The 25,844-nt window shown below is 41.7% G+C and overlaps 1 protein-coding gene across 1 annotated transcript in view; it reads right to left on the bottom strand.

The window, feature by feature from the left end:
• Positions 1–25,844, bottom strand: part of REEP5 (receptor accessory protein 5) — a 50,204-nt gene that overhangs the window by 16,879 nt on the left and 7,481 nt on the right. Inside the window, exon 3 of the mRNA XM_068964122.1 lies at positions 6,271–6,409. Within this exon, the coding sequence (XP_068820223.1) occupies positions 6,271–6,409 (139 nt within the window). The remainder of the gene's footprint in view (positions 1–6,270; positions 6,410–25,844) is intronic.

Below are 25,844 nucleotides of genomic sequence, written 5' to 3' on the forward strand. Positions count from 1 at the left end.
GGTGTGGAGAAAAGGGAATGCTCTTGCACAGTTGGTGGGAATGTAAACTGATACAGCCACTATGGAAGATGGTATGCAGATTCCTTATGACCCAGCAATTCCACTCCTAGGCATATACCCTGAGGAAACCAAAACTGAAACAGACACATGTATCCCATTGTTCACTGCAGCACTATTTACAAAAGATAGAACATGGAAGCAACCTAGATGTCATTCGACAGATGAATGGGTAAAGAAGTTGTGGTATATAAACACAATGGAATATTACTCAGCCGTACAAAGGAATGCATTGGAGTCAGTCCTAATGAGGTGGATGAACCTAGAAACTATTATACATAGTGAAGTATGTCACAATGAGAAATATAAATACCATATTCTAACACATATATTGCATGGGAACCTGGAATGCTAGGTCCATGAATCAAGGCAAATTGGAAGCAGTCAAACAGGAGATGGTAAGAGTGAACATCGACATTCTAGGAATCAGCGAACTAAAATGGACTGGAATCGGTGAATTTAACTCAGATGACCATTATATCTACTACTGTGGGCAAGAATCCCTTAGAAAAAATGGGAGTGGCCATCACAGTCAACAAAAGAGTCCAAAATGCAGTACTTGGATGCAATCTCAAAAATGACAAAATGATCTCTGTTCGTTTCCAAGGCAAATCATTCAATATCATGGTAATCCAAGTCTATGTCCCAACCAGTAACACTGAAGAAGCTGAAGTTGAAAGGGTCTATGAAGACCTACAACACCTTTTAGAACTAACACCCCCAAAAAGATGTCCTTTTCATTATACGGGACTGGAAGGCAAAAGTAGGAGGTCAAGAAACACCTGGAGTAACAGGTAAATTTGGCCTTGGAGAACAGAATGAAGCAGGGTAAAGGCTAATAAAGTTTTGCCAAGAGAACACACTAGTCATAGCAAACACTCTCTTCCAAAAACACAAGAGAAGACTCTATCATGGACATTACCAGATGGCCAACACCAAAATCAGGCTGATTATATTCTTTGCATCCAAAGATGGAGAAGCTCTATACAGTCAGCAAAAACAAGATTGGGAGCTGACTGTGGCTCAGATCATGAACTCCTTATTGCCAAATTCAGACTTAAATTGAAGAAAGTGGGAAAAACCACTAGACCATTCAGTTCAGTTCAGTTCAGTTCAGTGCAGTTCAGTTGTTCAGTTATGACCATCTCTTTGCGACCCCATGAATTGCAGCATGCCAGGCCTCCCTGTCCCTCACCAACTCCCAGAGTTCACTCAAACTCATGTTCATCGAGTCGGTGATGCCATCCAGCCATCTCATCCTCTGTCGTCCCCTTCTCCTCCTGCCCCCACTCCCTCCCAGCATCAGAGTCTTTCCCAGTGAGTCAACTCTTTTCATGAGGTGGCCAAAGTATTGGAGTTTCAGCTTCAGCATCAGTCCTTCCAATGAACACCCAGGACTGATCTCCTTTAGGATGGACTGGTTGGATCTCCTTACAGTCCAAGGGACTCTCAAGAGTCTTCTCCAATACCACAGTTCAAAAGCATCAATTCTTTGGCACTCAGCTTTCTTCACAGTCCAACTCTAACATCCATACATGACCACAGAAAAAACCATAGCCTTGACTAGACGGACCTTTGTTGGCAAAGTAATGTCTCCACTTTTGAATATACTATCTAGGTTGCTCATAACTTTCCTTCCAAGGAGTAAGTGTCTTTTAATTTCATGGCTGCAATCACCATCTGCAGTGATTCTGAAGCCCCCAAAAATAAAAGTTTCCACTGTTTCCCCATCTATTTCCCATGAAGTGATGGGACCAGATGCCATGATCTTAGCTTTCTGAATGTTGAGCTTTAGGCCAACTTTTTCACTCTCCTTTCACTTTCATCAAGAGGCTTTTTATTCCTCTTCACTTTCTGCCATAAGGGTGGTGTCATCTGCATATCTGAGGTTATTGAGATTTCTCCCGGGAATCTTGATTCCAGCTTGTGCTTCTTCCAGCCCAGTGTTTCTCATGATGTACTCTTCATATAAGTTAAATAAGCAGAGTGACAATATACAGCCTTGACATACTCCTTTTCCTATTTGGAACCAGTCCGGTGTTCCATGTTGAGTTTTAACTGTTGCTTCCTGACCTGCATATAGGTTTCTCAAGAAGCAGGTCAGGTGTTCTGGTATTCCCATCTCTTTCAGAATTTTCCACAGTTTATTGTGATCCACACAGTCAAAGGCTTTGTATGACCTAAATCAAATCCTTTATGATTATACAGTGGAAGTAAGAAATACATTTAAGAGACTAGATCTGATAGAGTGCTTGATGAACTATGGATGGAGGTTTGTGACATTGTACAGGAGACAGGGAGCAAGACCATCCCCAAGAAAAAGAAATGCAAAAAAGCAAAATGGCTATCTGAGGAGGCCTTACAAATAGGTGTGAAAAGAAGAGAAGTGAAAAGCAAAGGAGAAAAGGAAAGATACACCAATGTGAATGCAGAGTTCCAAAGAATAGCAAGGAGAGATAAGAAAGCCTTCCTCAGTGATCAGTGCAAAGAAACAGAGGAAAAGAATAGAATGGGAAAGACTAGAGATCTCTTCAAGAAAATTAGAGATACTAAGGGAACATTTCAAGCAAAGATGGGCTCAATAAAGGACAGATATGGTATGGACCTAACAGAAGCAGAAGATATTAAGAAGAGGTGGCAAGAATACACAGAAGAACTGTACAAAAAAGATCTTCACAACCCAGATAATCATGGTGTGATCACTGACCTACAGCCAGACATCCTGGAATGCAAAGTCAAGTGGGCCTTAGGAACCATCACTACAAACAAAGCTAGTGGAGAAGATAGAATTCCAGTTGAGCTATTTCAAATCCTAAAAGATGATGCTGTGAAAGTGCTGCACTCAGTATGCCAGCAAATTTAGAAAACTCAGCAGTGGCCACAGGACTGGAAAAGGTCAGTTTTCATTCCAATCCCTAAGAAAGGCAATGCCAAAGAATGCTCAAACTACTGCACAATTGCACTCGTCTCACACACTAATAAAGTAATGCTCAGAATTCTCCAAGCCAGGCTTCAGCAACACGTGAACTGTGAACTTCCAAATATTCAAGCTGGTTTTAGAAAAGGCAGAGGAAACAGACATCAAATTGCCAACATCTGCTGGATCATCAATAAAGCAAGAGAGTTACAGAAAAACATCTATTTCTGCTTTATTGACTATGCCAAAGCCTTTGACTATGTGGATCACAATAAACTGTGGAAAATTCTGAAAGAGATGGGAATACCAGACCACCTGACCTGCCTCTTGGGAAATCTGCACGCAGGTCAGGAAGCAACAGTTAGAACTGGACATGGAACAACAGACTGGTTACAAATAGGAAAAGGAGTATGTCAAGGCTGTATACTGTCACCCTGCTTGTTTAACTTATATGCAGAGTACATCATGAGAAACACTGGGCTGGATGAAGCACAAGGTGGAATCAAGATTGCCGGGGGAAATATCAATAACCTCAGATATGCAGATGATACCACCTTTATGGCAGAAATTGAAGAACTAAAGAGCTTCTTGATGAAAGTGAAAGAGGAGAGTGAAATAGTTGGCTTAAAGCTCAACGTTCAGAAAATTAAGATCATGGCATCTGGTCCCATCACTTCATGGCAAATAGATGGGGAAGCAGTGGAAACAGTGGCAGACTTTATTTTGGGGGGCTCCAAAATCACTGCAGATGGTGGCTGCAGCCGTGAAATTAAAAGATGCTTGCCCCTTGGAAGAAAAGCTATGACCAACCTCCTCCATCCATGGGATTTTCCAGGCAAAAGTACTGGAGTGGGTTGCCATTTCCTTCTCCAGAGTATCTTCCCGACCCAGGGATCAAACCCAGGTCTTCCACATTGTAGACACACACTTTACCGTCTGAGCCACCAGGGAAATCATGACCAACCTAGACAGCATATTAAAAAGCAAAGACATTACTTTGTCACCAAAGGTCCATCTACTCAAGACTATGGTTTTTCCAGTGATCGTGTATAGATGTGAGAGTTGGACTACAAATAAGGCTGCACGCCGAAGAATTGATGCTTTTGAACTGTGGTGTTGAAGGAGACTCTTTAGAGTCCCTTGGACTGCAAGGAGATCCAACCATCCATCCTTAAAGAGATCAGTCCTGAATGTTCATTGGAAGGACTGATGCTGAAGCTGAAACTCCAATCCTTTGGCTGTCTGATACGAAGAGCTGACTCATTTGAAAAGACCCTGATGCTGGGAAAGATTGAGAGCAGGAGGAGAAGGGGATGACAGATGATGAGATGGTTGGATGGCATCACCGACTCAATGGACATGAGTCTGGGTAAACTCCGGGAGTTGGTGATGGACAGGGAGACCTGATGTGCTGTGTTCATGGGGTCGCAAAAAGTCAGACACACCAAACAACTGAACTGATCTTAACTGACCACATATATACATAATCTAGAAAAATGGTGCTGAAGATTTTATTTACAGGGCAACAACAGAGAAACAGACATGGAGAATAGACTTATGGACATGGGGAGAGGGGAGGAGAGGGTGAGATGTATGGAAAGAGTAACGTGGAAACTTACATTACCATGTGTAAAACAGACTGCCAACGGGAATTTGCTGTATGGCTCAGGAAACTCAAACAGGGGCTCTGTATCAACCTAGAGGGGTGGGAGTTGCAAAAGGGAGGGGATATATGTATACCTGCTGCTGCTGCTGCTAAGTCACTTCAGTCGTGTCCGACTCTGTGCGACCCCATAGACGGCAGCCCACAGGCTCCGCCATCCCTGGGATTCTCCAGGCAAGAACACTGGAGTGGGTTGCCATTTCCTTCTCCAATGTGTGAAGGTAAAAAGTGAAAGTGAAGTTGCTCAGTCGTGTCCAACTCTTAGCGACCCCATGGACTGCAGCCCACCAGGCTCCTCCATCCATGGGATTTTCCAGGCAAGAGTACTGGAGTGGGGTGCCATTGCCTTCTCCATTGTATACCTAGGTCTGATCAATTTTGAAGTTTGACAGAAAACAGCAATATTCTGTAAAGCAATTATCCTTCAATAAAAAATTAATTAATTAAAAATATATATAAAAGAAAAAATTGTAGGAAGGAAAAAAAAGTCTAAAAAGAAAGTAAACAGAAATGTAGACATTTAGGACAAGTTAAAATAACAAGGACACTCAAAACAGGTCTAAATATACAAAGGAAACAATCAGGTTTGAGGGAAACTAAAATAACTTTTAAGAGAGGCAATACAGGCGGCAGGAATGCAGATCTTCAAAATTCTTAGAGAATTAGTCGAGTCTTTAAACTGTTTCATATGTAACTCAAACTATTTCTTGTGTAACTTCATGTGGACTCTTTCTTGAGTCTTTAAACTTTTTTTTCACTTGTAAGTCTCACTAAAACAAATACTTAAAGAGTATGAAGGGAAAGAAGAGAACCCATAATTCATAAGAGCTGGACTTATACCCCCTGCAGCTGGGGCAATCTAGCTCAGTGAGCCCGAGGCCCTATTTGCATCCTAGGACGCTCATGCGAAGCAGGGCCTCTTCCACAGAAGACATTCAAGGAATCACCATTTAGAGAGAAAGAACCAACCACTTATTGAAAGGTGTGAACTTCTTCATTGTCATTTGCCTCTGATGCAAGTCCAGAGTTGATACAGTCCCGTTAGGAAAAAGTTCAGCCTCCTACTGCTTTTCCTCACATAGATGTAACTAAAGTGAGTCCTCTGCCAAACACAAGGTGTGGCAGGGCTGATGCCAGACTAATGGACCTGTCAGAGTTATTAAAATGACTTCCTCAGCTGATTTCACATCTTCTTTTTCCAAACCTATATAAGAAATCAGTACTTTTTGTCCAGATATAAAGACTCCAGCACACAACTGTGAATAATTGATGGACTGATAAAACTTGCAATGTTTATGCATCAAACACAGACAACAGTGCATGAAGATAGGATTTTGGCAAAGAGCAATGCTTGTGCTGGTTCACAGTATTTCCATCTTTTACTATTATCAAACACATGTTACAGATATAATTGCTTTGGCTGTTTCCAAGGTGATACACAAAATAGTTAGCTATATTGAGTTCTTTCTTCCTGTTTACATAATCTGAGGCAGAGCCAGAGATGTCTAACATTCAAGCATCTGTTCCTATTCCTTGTATACAGGTCCTGAGATCGAGTTTATTTTAGTCGTAGGGAGCAAAATTAAAACACAGATGAAAGAAAACAACGGCAGTTCAGGAAGAGCCAACGTACCTTCAACATGTAGTAGAAGGGGAACCAGGACAGGAAGAGGTCAGAGAAGAATTCGACAATGCTGAACACACCATATACTACCCAGTAGGTCAGCCACTGGGTATCATCTTCTTTGTTGGGGCTTTCTATGGCTTTCATTCTGAAAGGCAATACAAAAGCAAGTGTATTATGCAGTAAGATCTCAATGAGACAATTTCGATCATTATACTTTCACGCTGCCCTCCAATACCAACTGAAAAACTCCGGCAATATATGTACCATGACAGTAGATGCGTGAATTCAACATGAAAACAGACGGCAAAGTAGAAATATCGAGATGAGCTATTATAACTACTCGTTACCAGTCCTCTGGTCACCAGAGATGCCAGCACCGTTGTCCCATGAGTCCCCACCTTGCCTGAGCCTCCACCGCAGCTCCAGGAAATAGCACTGCTGATGCTGAGTCGCGTCAGTCGTGTCCGACTCTGTGCGACCCCATAGACGGCAGCCCACCAGGCTGCCCCGTCCCTGGGTTTCTCCAGGCAAGAACGCTGGAGTGGGTTGCCACTTCCTTCTCCAGTGCATGAAAGTGAAAAGTGGAAGTGGAGTCGCTCAGTCGTGTCCGACTGTTCGAGACCCCATAGATGGCAGCCCACCAGGCTCCGCCGTCCCTGGGATTCTCCAGGCAAGAAGGCTGGAGTGGGGTGCCACTTCCTTCTCCAGGAGACAGCACTAATGAGTGGAAACTAGAGTGACCCCCATTTCCAAGTGGGGTCCTGCTGCTAGGGACATATCAAGAATTCACTCATGCACTCCAGTTCTTTGCACTTTAACTGAAGTACATCATGAGTGAGTAGGCATTTCAATAAACAATATCTTGGGAAACAGTTCCAGAACGCTTTCCAGAGTTCATAACATACTTTGTAACAAAACTAACATACTTCGTGAAAACTAACATTGGTTCTGACTATCGTCACGTGATCCTCAGGCAGTGAACTTTCTTCCCCTTATCAGTTAACACTAGGACTTTCTCAGTTATCAACTACTTCTTAACAAAATTCATTCTGTAAATAAATAGAACTAAATTTAGAATAACCTTCTTTTACTTCTCAATCAGGAATTTCTTCTAGTCCTAAAAACCCCTTCATTCTAAGACCCAGTTCCATAATATTTTATCCTATCCTGACATGTCTGGATACTTATCGTAACTGAGCTGGACTGCATCAGTAAACAAGAAGAAATATGAATCTTGCTTAGCTTATGCAATGAGTTAACTACTGAAAATACATTGACTACTTGGTAACAGGGGTTCGCCAAAGAAACAGTCTGATGAATCATGCTGAATCATCCCCTAAAAAAGCCTCTGAATTAACCAGCAGCAGCCATGGGTGTATGTGTGCCTGCCTACATGTGTGTTTTAAGAAAATGACCAAGTGGGGAAAAATTATAGCTGACTGAAATGACTGCTAATGACATGAGGAAAAGGCGAGGAGAGGGTGATGACGTGAATGTGTTTTGAACATCAAGAGTAAATACAGAATCACAAAATAAACTGAAGAGAGCTAATTATAAAATAATGGCTTGTCACATGTAGACTGTGTCTGTGTTTTAGCTTTCCTCAGGTAGAAACTAGCTGATGTAATAGAAGTCAAAGGAAAAAGAAGGCAAGCCTGTGAACCAAAGTGCTAACAAATGTACATCCATTACATGGAAGGTTTTTTTCATTCCTGCTATGCTTTATTTGGTATAGAATATAGTTTATCTGGGGAAGATCCCCTGGGGGAAGGCATGGCAGCCCACTCCAGTATTCTTGCCTTGAAGATCCCATAGACAGAGGACCCTGACAGGCTACAGTCCATAGGGTTGCAAGTCAGACAGGACCGAAGTGATGTAGCACAAGCACGCGTGGTTTATCTATTTACATTTAAGTGGATTTTTAACAATTACTAAGTATCATAAAAATTTGTTTCTTTTGCATCTTACCCTGGACAAAGGGGCAACAAACATTTACAAAACCACTGATATTTTTAGTTCCATTCTATGTCATTATTACTTTTTTTACTGAAGTAAGGAAATGGCAACCCACTCCAGTGTTCTTGCCTGGAGAAGCCCAGGGATGGGGGAGCCTGGTGGGCTGCCATCTCTGGCGTCGCACAGAGTCGGACACGACTGAAGCGACTTGGCAGCAGCAGCAGCACAGTTGATTTACAATGTTGTGTTACTTTCTGGTGTACAGCAAAGTGACTCAGTTATATATATGTGTGTGTGTGTGTGTCTTTTTCTATTACAATGATAGATATGATAGATATTATATTGACAGGTTGATAGTCATGTCCGACGCTTTGCAACCCCATGGACTATACAGTCCACAGAATTCTCCAGGCCAGAATACTGGAGTGGGTAGCCTTTCCCTTCTCCAGTAGATCTTCCCAAACCAGGGACTGAACCCAGGTCTCCCTCACTGTGGGCAGATTCTTTACCAGCTGAGCCACGAGGGAAGCCCAAGAATACCGGAGTGGGTAGCCTATCCCTCCTCCAGGAGATCTTCCCGACCCAGGAATTGAATCTGGGTCTTCTGCACTGCAGGTGGATTCTTTACCAACTGAGCTATGAGGGAAGCCCCATTATATAGGTAGTTTATTATAAGATATTGAAGATAGTCCCTTGTGTGATACAGTAGGACCTTGCTGTTTATGTATTTTATATATAACAGTTTGTATTTGCTAATCCCAAATCGCTAATTTAAACTAATACCCCTAGCCCCACCCCCCACCCTCGGCAACCACAGTCTGTCCTCTGTGAGCCTAAGTTCATTTGTGCTATATTTTAAATCCCACATGGAGTGTTAGCATATGGTGTCTGTTTTTCTGTCTGCCGTCACTTCGTATGATCATCTCTAAGTCCGTCTATGTTGCTGCAAAGGGCATCGTTTCATTCTTTTATGACTGAGCAATATTCCATTGCATATATGGAGCACATCTTCTTTATCCATTCATCTGTTGATGGACATTTAGGCTGCTTCCACGTCTTGGCTCTTGTAAATAATGCTGCTAAAAATATTGGACACATATCTTTTCCAGTTAGGGTTTTATCTAGATAAATGCCTAAAAGTGGGATTACTGGATCACATGGCAACTCTATTTTTAGTTTTTTAAGGAATCTCCGTACTGTTTCAGACAGTGGCTGCACCAATTTCCATTCCCACCAACAGTGCAGGACTTTTTCTTTTATCAGATTTGTACGCTGATTTACTTATTTATTTAGGCTGTGGTGCGTCTCCCTTGCTTCACCCGGGCTTCCTCTAGCTGCCGCCAGCAGGGTCTACTCTTCATTGTGGCGCACAGGCTTCTCACTGCAGCGGTTTCTCTTGCTGCAGAGCAGGCTCTAGGCTCAGCAGTTGCAGTGCGTGGGCTCAGCGGCTGCAGCTCACGGGCTCTAGAGCGCAGGCTCGGCAGTTGCGGTGCGTGGGCTCAGCGGCTGCAGCTCACGGGCTCTAGAGCGCAGGCTCGGCAGTTGCGGTGAGTGGGCTCAGCGGCTGCAGCTCACGGGCTCTAGAGCGCAGGCTCGGCAGTTGCGGTGAGTGGGCTCAGCGGCTGCAGCTCACGGGCTCTAGAGCGCAGGCTCGGCAGTTGCGGTGCGTGGGCTCAGCGGCTGCAGCTCACGGGCTCTAGAGCGCAGGCTCGGTAGTTGTGGCGCGTGGGCTTAGCTGCTCTGCGGGATGTGGGATCTTCCCGGACTAGGAATCAGACCAGCGTCCCTTGCATAGCAAACAGATTCCTAACTACTGGACTGCCAGGGAAGCCCTCTACACTTTTTAATGATGGCCTTTCTGACCAGAGTGAGCTGGTACCTCATTGTAGTTTTGATTTGCATTTCTCTAATATTAGCATGTTGAGCATCCTTTCATGTGCCTATTGGCCAACTGTATGTCTTTTTTGGAGAAATGTCTGTTTAGGTCTTCTGCCGATTTTTTGATTGGGTTATTTGGGTTTTTTGTTACTGAGTTTTATGGGCTGTTTGTATATTTTGGAAATTAATTCCTTATCAGTCACGTTGTTTGCAAATCTTTTCTCCTATTCTGTAGGCTATCTTTTCATTTTGGTTATGTTTTCCTTAGCTGTGCAAAAGCTTATAAGTTTGATTAGGTCCCACTTGTTTATTTTTGCTTATGCTAAAGCCTTGGAAAGACTACAATTATTTTTAAAATGTTAGTCCACAGATTAAGAAACTGAAAAATAAACAGTGCCCTATGTATCTCTTCATCTGGCTATTGATTTGTTTCCTCTAATCCTTTTGTAATAGATTGGTCATCTAGTGAGTTCTGTGAGTCATTCTAATTAAACCTAAAGAGGGGATGCAGGAACCTCTAGTTGACAGCCAGTTGGTCAGAAGCACAGACTAACAACTGAGGCTTGTTACAGGTGCTTCAAACGTGAGGAGGTCTTGTTGGACTGAGCCTTTCAGCTTTGTAATTTAATTCTGTCTCTGGGTAGACAGTGTCAGAACTGAGTTGAACTCTTGGACTCTCGGGCTTCCCAGGGGTAAAGAACCCTCCTGCCAATATAGGATATGCGAGAGATGCAAGTTGGATCCTTGGGTAGATTCCCTGGAGTAGAACATGGCAACCCATTCCAGTACTTTTACCTGGAAAAGTTCACGGACAGGGCAGCTTGGCAGGCTACAGTCCGTGGGGTCACAAAGAGTTGGGCGTGACTGAGGACACACACACTCGGATCCTCTGCTATTATCTGAGAGTTGCCTGTTGATATGGAGAAGCCTTTGGAACTGGGCCCTGTGCATCTTTGACCGCTCTGCTGCCTTTTATTTACATTTGCTAAACAGTACTCTTGGAAAATCCCATGGACGGAGGAGCCTGGTGGGCTGCAGTCCATGCGGTCGCGAAGAGTCAGACACGACTGAGTGACTTCACTCTCACTTTTCACTTTCATGCATTGGAGAAGGAAATGGCAACCCACTCCAGTGTTCTTGCCTGGAGAATCCCAGGGGATGGCGGAGCCTGGTGGGCTGCCGTCTGTGGGGTTGTACAGAGTCGGACACGACTGAAGTGACTTAGCAGCAAACAGTATTTTAACTTGTATCAGAATGAAGATTTATCAACCTTTCAGGCAACATACAGGATTCAAGAAATCCTAAGACGCAACTCTATCCTTAGGCCATTTGTAGTTTTTGGTCTTCAGCTACAGGGGCAAAGATAAAAAATGGGAAGGATAGGAACTTAATAATTATTTAACTTAACCTTCAGAATAGCCTATGTAACAGGTAATGTTATTCTCATTTTTGAGAGAAAGAAACTGAGGCTTAGGGAAGAAAATCCACATCGGCAGGGGACCCAGAGGTGTGCTCCCACAAAGCCTGTGTCTGTCTCTTTATCCCAAGTTGTTTTCCTAGTTGGGAGAACTACTCACTACCCGCTTGCACAGCACTTATAGCAAAGTGTCTGGTACTAAGTGGGCAGTTAGTAAATGTTAGTTTCATTCATACAGATACAGAAAAGTTCATAATCTGACTTTTGGAAGGGACAAGAGTCCTCTGTTGGAGAAAATCAAGGCTTGGAGAGGTCAACTTGGGCACAGAGCAGACTAACAGGGGGAAAGGTCCTGGTCTCAACATCCAGATTCCTGAAGGGCCATTCATCCTGCTTCCTTGAGCTGGAGGACCATTAGAAGTGGGCGGGATGTTCAAGTTGGTGTTCCAAGTTGGTGCCCTAGTCCACCGGTTCTCAGACTTAGATGATGATCCACAATCACCTCAGGAACAGTTAAACAATGTATACACTATATTTTTATAGTGTATAAATATATAAAAACGATATACAGCAGGTCCTTCAGACCTAGTGGCTCAAGCTCTCCAACAGGCCCAAGTACGTGCTTTTAGAAACGTATGCAGGTGATTCGAACACACAGCTAAGTTTCAGAACCACGAGCTCCAAGATCCAGTTCCAGTACCACTTGGTCATATCATTTCTAAGACAGAAAAGCAAAATGACTGAATCAGTTCCAAAAAGTTATGGCCAGAGGGTAGGTGACCCCTTTGCAGCAACGAATGAGAAGCCAGGAGAGGAGAAAAGCTCGATCCTAAAGGGACTCAGGGACTGTCGCCCCAGTGGCTGGCAACAGTTCCCCTGTGCTCTCAGAGCCCTGGGCCCCGCTCTCTCCAGGCCACGTCACCTCAAACGGCAGAGCCAGCAGCAACCGTGGGCTCAGCACTACTCCCGGGGCAGCACAGTCCTGCCCACGGTCACGGCCACCTAAACTCGGTGCTGGGCCTCCTGCTCCAGGGGCACGGGTCAGCGGCATAGTCTCACCTCCCTCACGCAGGCAGCAAAAGGAAGCAAGGCCTGGGTGAGCAGGGGACGGGCCTGCAGTGTGGAAGATGGTCGGCAAGCAGGCCTAAAAATTCACTGAGCAGAGTTAGAAATTGTAGACTGTTGAATTGGAAGATGTCTTAAAGTTCTAGTTCAAGTTCTACATTTTACAGACACAAAATAAAATGAACTTCAGAGAGGAAAGAGTGATATTTAAATGACTTTCAACTCAAAGATTATAGCAGAAGAAATTATAGAACCGTGTGTTTATACATCTTTTTAAGGGCAGGACGGACTGTTTAAATAAATTTGGGTATATCCATACAGTGAAATATTTCTGAAGCCTTTAAAAGGATATTCCTTAACAGGGACAGATGTCTAAGATACAGGGCTGAGTGTCAGAAAGAGATTACTAATTTTGTATTTAAAAGAAAAAAGAAAACTATCTGTGTTTCTAGACCAAGAATGGCATTTAGAAATACTTTTTTCAAGTTGAATACAGTTAATCCTCAGTATTGGGATCGTAGAATTTTGTTTTTTTAAGATCTTTCAATGAGCATGTACTATCTTTTTTAAATTGAAGCATGACTGGTGTACAATATTATATGTTACAGGTATACAGTATAATCACAATTTTTAAAGGTTATATTCCATTTATAGCTATTATAAAATATTAGCTATATTTGGCATTGTACAATATATTCTTGTAGCTTATTTTGTACTTAACAGTTATACCTCTTAATCGCCTAGCCATATATTGCCCCTACCCCCTCCCCTCTCCTCACTGGTAACAACGAGTTTATTCTCTATATTTGTGAGAATATACTAGCATCTTTTAAAAAATATTTCTATAACTGACTTACAATGTTAGTTTCAGGTGTATAGCAAAGAGCATCAGTTATACATATGCGGCATGTACTATTTTTAATAACAAAAGTGAGGACAAATATTTCTATTTGGGGGGAAAAACACAGGGCACCAGACTATATATAACTGCGGTCTCCTATGAGACTAGGGCTCTTCAGGGCCCTGTTAAAACACTGAGGTGAACAGCAGACACATTCATTTAATTTCTCTCTTGAAAAAACTGCTCATGATTTTCTAACAAACAAACTTCCCTAACAATGATCAGACACAACCTATTGTGTTTTAGGGCATTTAAAGTACTTCACTCCACACAGATGGCTCAGACAGTTAAGAATCTGCCTTCTTGAAGGAGACACAGGCTTGATCCCTGGGTCAGGAAGATCCACTGGAGAAGGGAATGACTACCCACTCCAGTATTCTTCCCTGGAGAATTCCATGGACAGAGGAGTCTGATGGGCTACAGTCCATGGGGTCACAAAAGAGAGGACACAACTGAGCATAAGGACACTTTTTTTCACAATACATAGAATGACACAGAGGGAGAAAAGAAAGTCACACCACCCATCAGATGAATTGACTCATTATAATTTCCTCCTCATGACCAATATAGATAGCATATTCAAAAGCAGAGACATTACTTTGCCAACAAAGGTCCATCTAGTCAAGGCTATGGTTTTTCCTGTGGTCATGTATGGACGTGAGAGTTGGACTGTGAAGAAAGCTGAGCGCTGAAGAATTGATGCTTTTGAACTGTGGTGTTGGAGAAGACTCTTGAAGAGTCCCTTGGACTGCCAGGAGATCCAACCAGTCCATTCTAAAGGAGATCAGTCCTGGGTGTTCTTTGGAAGGAACGATGCTGAGGCTGAAACTCCAGTAGTTTGGCCACCTCATGAGAAGAGTTGACTCATTGGAAAAGACTCTGATGCTGGGAAGGATTGGGAGCAGGAGGAGAAGGGGACGACAGATGATGAGATGGCTGGATGGCATCACTGACTCAATGGAAGTGAGTTTGAGTGAACTCTGGGAGTTGGTGATGGACAGGGAGGCCTGGCGTGCTGCAATTCATGGTGTCGCAAAGAGTCGACACGACTGAGCAACTGAACTGAACTGAACTGAACTGAATTTCCTCCTCATTCTAATTTCCTAGAAAAAGAAATGCTAAATGCCAAAATGGTTGTCTGAGGAGGTCTTACAAATAGCTGTGAAAAGAAGAGAAGCAAGAGGCAAAGGAGAAAAGGAAAGATATACCCATTTGAATGCAGAATACCAAAGAATAGCACAGAGAAATAAGAAAGCCTACCTCAGTGATCAATGCAAAAAAATAGAGGAAAATAATAGAATGGGAAAGACTAGAGATCCTTCAAGAAAATTAGAGATACCAAGGGAACATTTCATGCAAAGATGGGCTCAATAAAGGACACAAATGGTATGGACCTAACAAAACCAGAAGATATTAAGGAGAGGTGGCAAGAACACACAGAAGAATTATACACTAAAGATCTTTATGACCCAGATAACCACGATGGTGTGATCACTCACCTAGAGCCAGACATCCTGGAATGTGAAGTCAAGTGGGCTTTAGGAAGCATCACTACGAACAAAGTTAGTGGAGGTGATGGAATTCCAGTTGAGCTATTTCAAATCCTAAAAGATGATGCTGTGAAAGTGCTGCACTCAGTATGCCAGCAAATTTGGAAAATTCAGCAGTGGCCACAGGACTGAAAAGGTCCCTTTTCATTCCAATCCCTAAGAAAGGCAATGCCAAAGAATGCTCAAACTACCGCACAATTGCACTCATCTCACACGCTAGTAAAATAATGCTCAAAATTCTCCAACACAGGCTTCAGCAGTAAGTTAACCATGAAATTCCAGATGTTCAAGTTGGATTTAGAAAAGGCAGAGGAATCAGAGATCAAATTGCCAACATCCATGGCATCATCAAAAAAGCAAGAGAGTTCTAGAAAAACATCTATTTCTGCTTTATTGACTATACCAAAGCCTTCACCTGTGTGGGTCACAACAAACTGTGGAAAATTCTGAAAGACATCTGAATACCAGGCCACCTGACCTGCCTCTTGAGAAACCTATATGCAAGTCAGGAAGCAACAGTTAGAACTGAACATGGAACAACAGTCTGGTTCCAAATAGGAAAAGGAGTACGTCAAGGCTGTATATTGTCACCCTGCTTATTTAACTTATATGCAGAGTACATCATGAGAAACACTGGACTGGAAGAAGCACAAGCTGGAATCAAGATTGCTGGGAGAAATATCAATAACCTCAGATATGCAGATGACACCACCCTTATGGTAGAAAGCGAAGAAAAGCTAAAGAGCCTCTTGATGAAAGTGAAAGAGAAGAGTGAAATAGTTGGCTTAAAGCTCAACATTCAGAAAACTAAGATCATGGCATCCAGTCCCATCACTTCATGGGAAATAGGTGGGGAAACAATGGAAACTGTGAAAGACTTTATTTTGGGGGGCTCCAAAATCATTGCAGATGGTGATTCCAGCCATGAAATTAAAAGACGTTTGCTTCTTGGAAGAAAAGTTATGACCAACCTAGACAGCATATTAAAAAGCAAAGACATTACTTTGCCAACAAAGGTCCGTCTAGTCAAACCTATGGTTTTTGCAGTGGTCATGTATGGATGTGAGAATTGGACTATAAAGAAAGTTGAGCACAAAAGAATTGATGCTTTTGAACTATGGTGTTGAAGACTCTTGAGAGTCCCTTGGACTGCAAGCAGATCCAACCAGTCCATCCTAAAGGAAATCAGTCCTGAATATTCATTGGAAGGACTGATGCTGAAGCTGAAACTCCAATACTTCGGGCACTGATGCATAGAATTGCTCACTGGAAAAGACCCTGATGCTGGGAAAGACTGAAAGTGAGAGGAGAAGGGACAACAGAAGATGAGATGGTTGGATGGGATCACCAACTCAATGAACATGAGTTTGAATAAACTCTAGGAGTTAGTGATGCACAGGGAGGCCTGGCATGCTGCTGCCCATGGGATGGCAAAGAGTTGGACACAACTGTGCAACCAAACTAAACTGAACTGAATTTCCTACTATACAAAGCAAACTAGCAAAAGATGATTAATTACACTGAATTATGAAGTAGCCAGGCTTTCCCCTTCATTTCTTCCCAATGCTCATCTGTCTTTACATTATTTTACTATTCTTGGCTTATAGCTTTGTATCCTGGTGTTACCACTTACTAGGTACATGAACTTGGGCGAGTTTTTCTGGGCCCTAGTGAGCTCATCTGTCAAGTAGGGATGATAAACCTCATTGTGTTGCTATGAAGATTAACTTAGTTAATACATATTAAGCACTTAAACAGGGTAAGCACTCAGAAATATTACTCTATTAGGTAGTAATTATAATATGGTGATAATTTATTCTTATCATAGGAGGCAAAGGATTAAAAAGAAAAGAAAGCAATAAGAACACTCCAGTCCTTCTGGCTAAGCAGAGCTTAAAGGATTAATAGCATTGTTAATACAGGAAAGAAGAGATTAGAGAATTACTCATGGATTTTAATTGTACTTCACTCTCCTAATCCAAAATGCTACAGAAAGTAAAGGGTTGGGTGAAATCCAAAAATCCTATTTGCAGGTCAATGTAATAAACCTGGACACTGCTTAAAACATTTTTCAGGTCTACATGGAGACTGGCCAAAAGTCTTGACACTGGTATTGAACTGGCACTGGCAGAGATGGAATCACTGGCCAGCCCTCATCCGGACTACCTAGCCCCAGTGATTGAACTGGCTGCCTCCACCGTGTCGAATCATCTGTTTCTTTGCTGCTGCTTTCAAAAAGTAAGATCATGAACCAAAACCAGCCAAAGTACAGCACTGAACAGATGTAAAAAAAAACAAAGTTCGAGTAGATACGGTCTATCAGCATTTTCTCCCTCCAAATTAAGAGTCAGCATTCAGAAAATCTAAGTGTTCTGTGACCCACAGACATGAGTCAACTGTAAATTCCCTAAGTACTTCATTAGAAAGAAATCATGTAAGCTAAAGACAGTTGATGTGAAATTGAAAGTCACTCAGTTGTGCCCAACTCTCTGAGATCGCATGGACTGTAGCCCACCAGGCTCCTCTGTCCATGGAATTCTCCAGGCAAGAATACTGCAATGGGTTGCCATGCCCTTCTCCAGGGGATCTTCCCAACCCAGGGGTCGAACCCAGGTCTCCCACACTGCAGGCAGATTCTTCACTGTTTGAGCTATCCAGGTAGCCCCTGCAAGTTAAGCATTTTTTACACTATAATAACTTTTTCAGACTCAAAGTTTATTCCTGGTTAATGAGTATTTCAATACATTCAAGTCATTAAGTTAAAAATGTCCATTTTCTACAATAGTATGGAGTATAAGCTGTGTGCACATTGTATTTAGTATTACATATGCCTATGTCTACAATGAAGGGGAAGCATAATACAGATGGCAAATAAATACTATAGATGACAATACAGATGACAAATGAAGCTAGTTAAGCCATTTTGCAATTATTTACTCCTATGTCTTATATTTCAAATGAGCTATTTTAAAGGTAACTTCTAAGAGGGAATAAAACAATCTGGCTTAATCTTCTTTGTTGTAATTTTTCTTAAGATAAAAAGGCAATGAAAAAACACATAAGATTCTTTACCATCAGTACAAACCAAACCAAACCAAACCAGCGTTACTTTTCTCCACTCAATTCTTGGTGGTAAAATGGCCAGAGAGGCCCTGTCTAGGTAATCCACCGTGAGTATCAGTGACAGACCTGTTCAAATGCAAGCGTACATGGAGCACGGACCATGCATGACACTGTACTGAGCTCAGGGGCCAAAACAGTGACGCTGCAGGACCGAAAATCACAAACAGTCAAATGATAGTTCCATTCTTAAGTAAGCAGCACAGGTGTGCTTGGGGAAAGGTCCAATGAATGAGTTAAGACAAACAGAAACGTCAATGGAAGCAAAACAAAGTAAAAAATAGACTTAATATTTTAAAACTGTTAGTAAAAATTATGCCCAGTGCTTAGGAACAAGTATACTACTGTACCAAAACAGAAGAAAACCACTAGCCATAACACATATTTATAACTTGGAAAAACAAAACTTTATTGTACCTTTTTGCTCCTTAAACAATGATGTCTTAAGCTGCTGATATCTAAGTACAGGAAAAAATAAGAAACAAAAAACAATAAGTAGAAAAAATAAGGTAAAATACTACTTAAGAGGTTTTTCCTTAATCATTTAAGTTCAATAACATGAGTAAGAGAACCGTGAATATGATTAAGTCAGTTTTCCTCTGTATGTTAATTAAAAGTTCAGTTCAGTTCAGTTCAGTCGCTCAGTCGTGTCCGACTCTTTGCGACCCCATGAATTGCAGCATGCCAGGCCTCCCTGTCCATCACCAACTCCCAGAGTTTACTCAGACTCATGTCCATTGAGTCAGTGATGCCATCCAACCATCTCATCCTCTGTCGTCCCCTTCTCCTCCTGCCCCCAATCCCTCCCAGCATCAGGGTCTTTTCTAATCAGTCAACTCTTCACATGATGGGGCCAAAGTATTGGAGTTTCAGGCTCAGCATCAGTCCTTCCAATGAACACCGAGGACTGATCTCCTTTAAAATGGACTGGTTGGATCTCCTTGCAGTCCAAGGGACTCTTCAACACCACAGTCTTCTTCAACACCACAGTTCAAAAGCATCAATTCTTTGGCTCTCAGCTTTCTTCACAGTCCAACTCTCACATCTATACGTGACCACTGGAAAAACTATAGCCTTGACTAGATGGACCTTTGTTGGCAAAGTACTATCTCTGCTTTTCAATATGCTATCTAGGTTGGTCATAACTTTTCTTCCAAGGAGTAAGCATCTTTTAATTTCATGGCTGCAATCACCATCTGCAGTGATTTTGGAGCCCCAAAAAATAAAGTCTGACACCGTTTCCACTGTTTCCCCACCTATTTCCCATAGAGTGATGGGACCAGATGCCATGATCTTCGTTTTCTGAATGTTGAGCTTTAAGCCAACTTTTTCACTCTCCTCTTTCACTTTCATCATGAGGCTTTTTAGTTCCTCTTCACTTTCTGCCATAAGGGTGGTTAATTAAAAGTAACCACCCTTATTTAAGCAGTTCCTAAAATGTTGATTCTGTTAGTGTTTAACTTAAATTATCCCCTCCTTTTACATAGAGAAAACTGAATATTATAAAAGTTAATCTATTTGCCCAAGGGTTAATTCAACTAGTAATTATCAGGTGCATTATATATGCTTCTGATCACTCACACGAAAGAAACTTGGGTAAACACTACCCAGACTCTATGTGGTTCACATGTAACTTAGTCACTATAGTTCAAACTAGCCAAATGATGTAAAATTAAGTATTAATATTAAACTGGTTTCAGTAGTAAAGCCAGTGCTCTGAAGCAGTAGCAGGCTACTGCTAGCAGCAGCAGCCAAATGATGTAAAATTAAGTATTAATATTAAATGTCTTCAGAGCACTGGCTTTACTACTGAAACCAGCTGTACTCATCAATAGGATTTTAATTTTAATAAGTTGATTATATTTCCAGACTGACAGGACATCAAAAAAAATTCATAAAAAAGGCTTATAAAAATAAAAAGCTTTGAGATGTGCTGTTGGTAAGGAACAGAAAGGAGTCTACTTCTGGTCCATTTGCTTTGTTCTGTTTCAAATGTGGTTAAGTTACATTTAAAAACAAATATTCCAGAGTTTAAGGTATATTATTTGAAGCATGAATATGAAGAATATGGACCAGAACGTTAAGAATCCTTTCCAATACAGCAGACACACACTGTGACCACTATGCATAGGAATGCTTCTGAAAACAAAGATCATGGCATCTGGTCCCATCACTTCATGGGAAACAGATGGGGAAACAGTGTCGGACGCGACTGAGCAACTGAACTGAACTGAAAGAAGAGATTTTTCTTCATGGAAATAAAGATCAGAAACTATAGACACTCAGAAAAGTACTTGTTTTCTGCTGCAGAGTAGGTGTACTTTCAAAATAAGAGAGAACACCAACAGAGAAAGAGATAAACAAAGAGAAAAAACTAAACAAGTAAAGAAGGAAAGGAACAATTTGCTTCTTTACTGTTTACATCATACCCAATCCTCCCTACCCAAAAGAAGGATACAATCACTACAGCAAATCTGCTTCGTAAATATGTAGAAACTGTCTTCTAAGATGACTATACAAGAACAACGAAAAAATATGCCATGCTCCTTTAATTTTTAATAATGTTCCCCTATAGCACAAAATGACCGACTTACTGAAATGCTTAATATAAGCTAAATTTGCAGGCAAATGTATATTAACATGACTCTATAAAACAACTCTAATGGAAGTTGAAATACAAAAAAGCCAAAAGCAGTCTTTTAGTGGTCAAATATTTTGGTGTTTAATTATGGTGATCATATCTACCAATTGTTTGCTATTTTTTTAATGCAAAATGGAAGCGTCAGTAATGGTTGAATATAAAGCATAAGGAATGTTGGCAGTGGGCAGGCCAGGGGAGTCAGACACCCTTTCCCTACACCTGAATTTGCCTCAACAGATTTGTGAACTAAGTCGTAAAACTTGATTTTGTCACCTTAGTTTCCAAATATGTTAAAGGTAGCTATAGTTCCAGCAGCTTGATCTCTAAGACCTCTTCTAGCTAACATTTTATAATTCAAAACAGAAAGCATTAGGCTGTTCACTAGGCAATATTAAAAGAATAGCAGATGCAAACAACCAGGTCCTACTATATGGCACAGGGCATTATATTCAGTATTTTGTAATAATCCATAATGGAGAAATATATATATATGTAAAACTGAATCACCTTCTGTAACTAGAAACTAACGTAGCAATGTAAACCAACTATACTTCAATAAACGAACAGAAAACACCAGCAGATGCAAATTCTACTGGGACAGCCCTCCGCCGATGAAACTGATGGCTCTGTAAATGTAACATCTATGTCAGGTATGTACTGGAAATTTAACTTACACTCACGCACCCTTACAACCTCTGCAGGAACAACCTGAACTGACCTTTCCCGATGAAAGAGGGCCACATCAAGAGTTACCACTGCCATGTAACTAATCCCTTCACTAGGTCACCTGGCCCCACCAGCAGAAGTTGTAGGATATATATAGTGGCCTTGTGAGAGGGACAGATGACAGCTCCACTCCCAGGAACCAGAGAGTGTTAGTATGAAGTCAACATAGGTTTCTGCAGCCCCTGCTTATATTTCAACTGCTAGAAAAGTAATTTCATTAGCAATTTTTGAAACTATTTTTAAACTTCTGCTATACTGATTTATTCTCAAAATTGATTACTTGGTAATATTATTGATAGGCATTAAATATAGTAAAGTGTCCCATAAATATTTATATTTGTTTAATTTTATTTTGTAATATTTTTTTTATCTATTTGGCTGTCCTGGCTCTTAATGTGGCACAGGGGAGCTTCAGTCTTTAGTTACAGCATGCAGGGTCTTTTAGTCGTGGACTGTGGCATCTACCTCCCTGTCTAGGAAATGCATCTGGGCCCCCCGAATTGGGAGTGTGGGGTCGTAGCCTCTGGACCATCAGAAAAGTCCCTATACTTGTTTTAAATACTATTCAAGGATATTAACTTGAAAAATGGAGTCCTCATTCAAAGTCCTAAAAACAGAAAGCTCTGGGACAGGGGGAAGAGGAAGGCAGCTCAGAAGAACAAATAGATCTTATCTCCAGGGCCTCCATGAAGAGAACAAAAAAACAGTTCATTAAAGTTCACAGGGAACCCTCCAGAACAGAGTCTGGAATGAAGTCTCCCTCCACAACTGCTTCAGAGCCCAGAAACTACATTATGAATAATTCATTCAAATCATTCATCTTATTTGCTCCTCAAAACCTTTTTTTCTCTATGACACAGGCAAAAGGAAAAAAACAAAAACATAACCAAAATACTGGCTGTAATTATCTACAAAAGAGTCACAGGTGGCTATAAGGATAATTTATTAGTGTTACAGTTTTCTCCGTAACTCCTTCATCTTAAAATAGCTCAGTCATACTAACCATAATACAAAGTGAAAACAACCAGCAAACGGCCGACAAACGTAAACTTTACGACCTCAGTGGTGCTTAAGGCCACATTTACAGACTGTCAGTTGTATTTCAGGTCCAAGTACCCAGTAGGCCAGAGAAGGAAAGTGTGGGCATGCGCCGCCCTGCCCTGCAGCTCTCCTAACAAGGAACACACAGTTGCAGAGAGAAAAGCAGGTGTAATGGGGACATAGCAGCTGAGTGGAAAATATATCTGCTCCCAAGTGCTCATGAATGTAAAAGGAAGTTCTATAAAAAACACAAGAAAACAAACCCATCCCTTACTAATAAGTCTATGAGAAAACCACAAATACACATCCTCCAGCATCATTAGGGAAGCCTAGCTCTGGTTCAGAAGACTTGCTCTCGTGAGACAGAGAGTGATTCAGAACTGTCAGCCACACCACGGCGACCTTCCTAAACTCCCCTCTGGGTAGTGAGCCTCTGTTCAGGAGTCTGCCACTGCAGACTGTAACTAATCAGACTTCAACCCTTTTTAGCCTACCTTTCCTCGTGTTATCTGCTGTGTACTGTCTGCAAAGATACTATAGCTTTCACTTGTGATTGATTATAGTACAACCCTCGTAGTTATTCTGACTGTATTCCCCTTCACCATCCCCTTTTCCAATCTGACTTCATACAGTTTGGTTCAGTTCAGTCCCTCAGTTCTGTCCAACTCTTTGCGACCCCATGGACTGCAGCACCCCAGGCCTTCCTGTCCATCAACAACACCCAGAGTTTACTCAAACTCATGTCCATTGAGTCAGTGATGCCATCCAACCATCTCATCCTCTGTTGTCCCCTTCTCCTCTCACCTTCAATCTTTCCCAGCATCAGGGTCTGTTCAAATGAGTCAGCTCTTCACATGAGGTGGCCAAAGGATTGGAGTTTCAGCTTCAGCATCAGTCCTTCCAATGAATATTCAGGACTGCTCCCCTTTAGGATGGACTGGTTGGATCTTCTTGCAGTCCAAGGGACTCGCAAGAGTCTTCTCCAACACCACAGAACAAAACCATCAATTCTTTGGTGCTCAGCTTTCTTTATAGTCCAACTCTCACATCCCTACATGACAACTGGAAAAACCATACCTTCGACTAGACAGAACTTTGTTGGCAAAGATATGTCTTTGCTTTTTAATATGCTGTCTAGATTGGTCATAATTTTTCTCCCAAGGAGTAAGCGTATTTTAATTTCATGGCTGCAATCACCATCTGCAGTGATTTTGGAGCCCAAAAAATAAAGTCTGTCACTGTTTCCACTGTTTCCCCATCTATTTCCCATGAAGTGATAGGACCGGATGCCATGATCTTCGTTTTCTGAATGTTGAGCTTTAAGCCAACTTTTTCACTCTCCTCTTTCATATTCATCAAGAGGTTCTTTAGTTCTTCTTCACTTTCTGCCATAAGGGTGGTGTCTTCTGTATATCTGAGGTTATTGATATTTCTCCCAGCAATCTTGATTCCAGCTTGTGTTTCTTCCAGCCCAGCATTTCTCATGATGTACTCTGCATAGAAGTTAAATAAGCAGGGTGACAATATACAGCCTTGATGTACTCCTTTTCCTATTTGGAACCAGTCTGGTGTTCCATGTCCAGTTCTAACTGTTGCTTCCTGACCTGCATACAGATTTCTCAAGAGGCAGGTCAGGTGGTCTGGTATTCCCACCTCTTTCAGAATTTTCCAGAGTTTATTGTGATCCACACAGTCAAAGGCTTTGGCATAGTCAATAAAGCAGAAATAGATGTTTTTCTGGAACTCTCTTGCTTTTTTGATGATCCCACAGATGTTGGCAATTTGATCTCTGGTTCCTCTGCCTCTTCTAAATCCACTTGAACATCTGGAAGTTCATGGTTTACATACTGTTGAAGCCTGGCTTGGAGAATTTTGAGCATTACTTTACTAGCGTGTGAGATGAGTGCAATTGTGCAGTAGTTTGAGCATTCTTTGGTATTGCCTTTCTTAGGGAAGGAAATGAAAACTGACCTTTTCCAGTCCTGTGGCCACTGCTGAGTTTTCCAAATTTGCTGGCATATTGAGTGCAACACTTTTACAGCATCATCTTTTAGGATTTGAAATAGCTCAACTGGAACTCCATCACCTCCACTAGCTTTGTTCGTAGTGATGCTTCCTAAGGCCCACTAGACTTCACATTCCAGGATGTCTGGCTCTAGGTGAGTGATCACATCATGATTATCTGGGTCGTGAATATCTTTTTTGTACAGTTCTTCTGTGTATTCTTGCCACCTCTTCTTAATATCTTCTGCCTCTGTTCGTTCCATACCATTTCTGTCCTTTATTGAGCCCATCTTTGCATGAAATTTTCCCTTGGTATCTCTAATTTTCTTGAAGACATCTCTAGTCTTTCCCAGTCATTGTTTTCCTCTATTTCTTTGCATTGATAGCTGAGGAAGGCTTTGTTATCTCTCCTTGCTATTCTTTGGAACTCTGCATTCAAATGGGTACATCTTTCCTTTTCTCCTTTGCTTTTCGCTTCTCTTCTTTTCACAGCTATTTGTAAGCCTCCTCAGACAGCAATTTTCTTTTTTGCATTTCTTTTTCTTGGGGATGGTCTTGCTCCCTGTCTCCTGTACAATGTCATAAACATCAGGCCACAGTTCATCAGGCCCTCTGTCTATCAGATCTAGTTCCTTAAATCCATTTCTCACTTCCACTGTATAACTGTTAGGGATTTGATTTAGGTCATACTTGAATGGTCTAGTGGTTTTCCCTACTTTCTTCAATTTAAGTCTGAATTTAGTAATAAGGAGTTCATGATTTGAGCCACAGTCAGCTCCCAGTCTTGTTTTTGCTGACAGTATAGAGCTTCTCCATCTTTGGCTGCAAAGAATATAATCAGTCTAATTTTGGTATTGACCATCTGGTGATGTCCATGCATAGAGCCTTCTCTTGTGTTGCTGCAAGAGGGTGTTTGCAATGATCAGTGTGTTTTGGCAAAACTCTATTAGCCTTCGCCCTGCTTCATTCCGTACTCCAAGGCCAAATTTTCCTGTTCCTCTGGGTGTTTCTTGACTTCCTACTTTTGCATTCCAGTCCCTTATAGTGAAATGGACAGTTTTTTGGGTGTTGATTCTAGAAAGTCTTGTAGGTCTTCAAAGAACCGTTCAACTTCAGCTTCTTCAGCATTACTGGTTGGGGCATAGATTTGGATTACCGTGATATTGAATGGTTTGCCATGGAAATGAACAGAGATCATGCCTTTGTTTTTGAGACTGTACCCAAGTACTGCATTTTGGACTCTTTTGTTGACTATGACATTTCTTCTAAGGGATTCTTGCC

Source organism: Capricornis sumatraensis, chromosome 2 (genome assembly GCF_032405125.1).
Source record: "Capricornis sumatraensis isolate serow.1 chromosome 2, serow.2, whole genome shotgun sequence".
Taxonomy (NCBI): domain Eukaryota; kingdom Metazoa; phylum Chordata; class Mammalia; order Artiodactyla; family Bovidae; genus Capricornis; species Capricornis sumatraensis.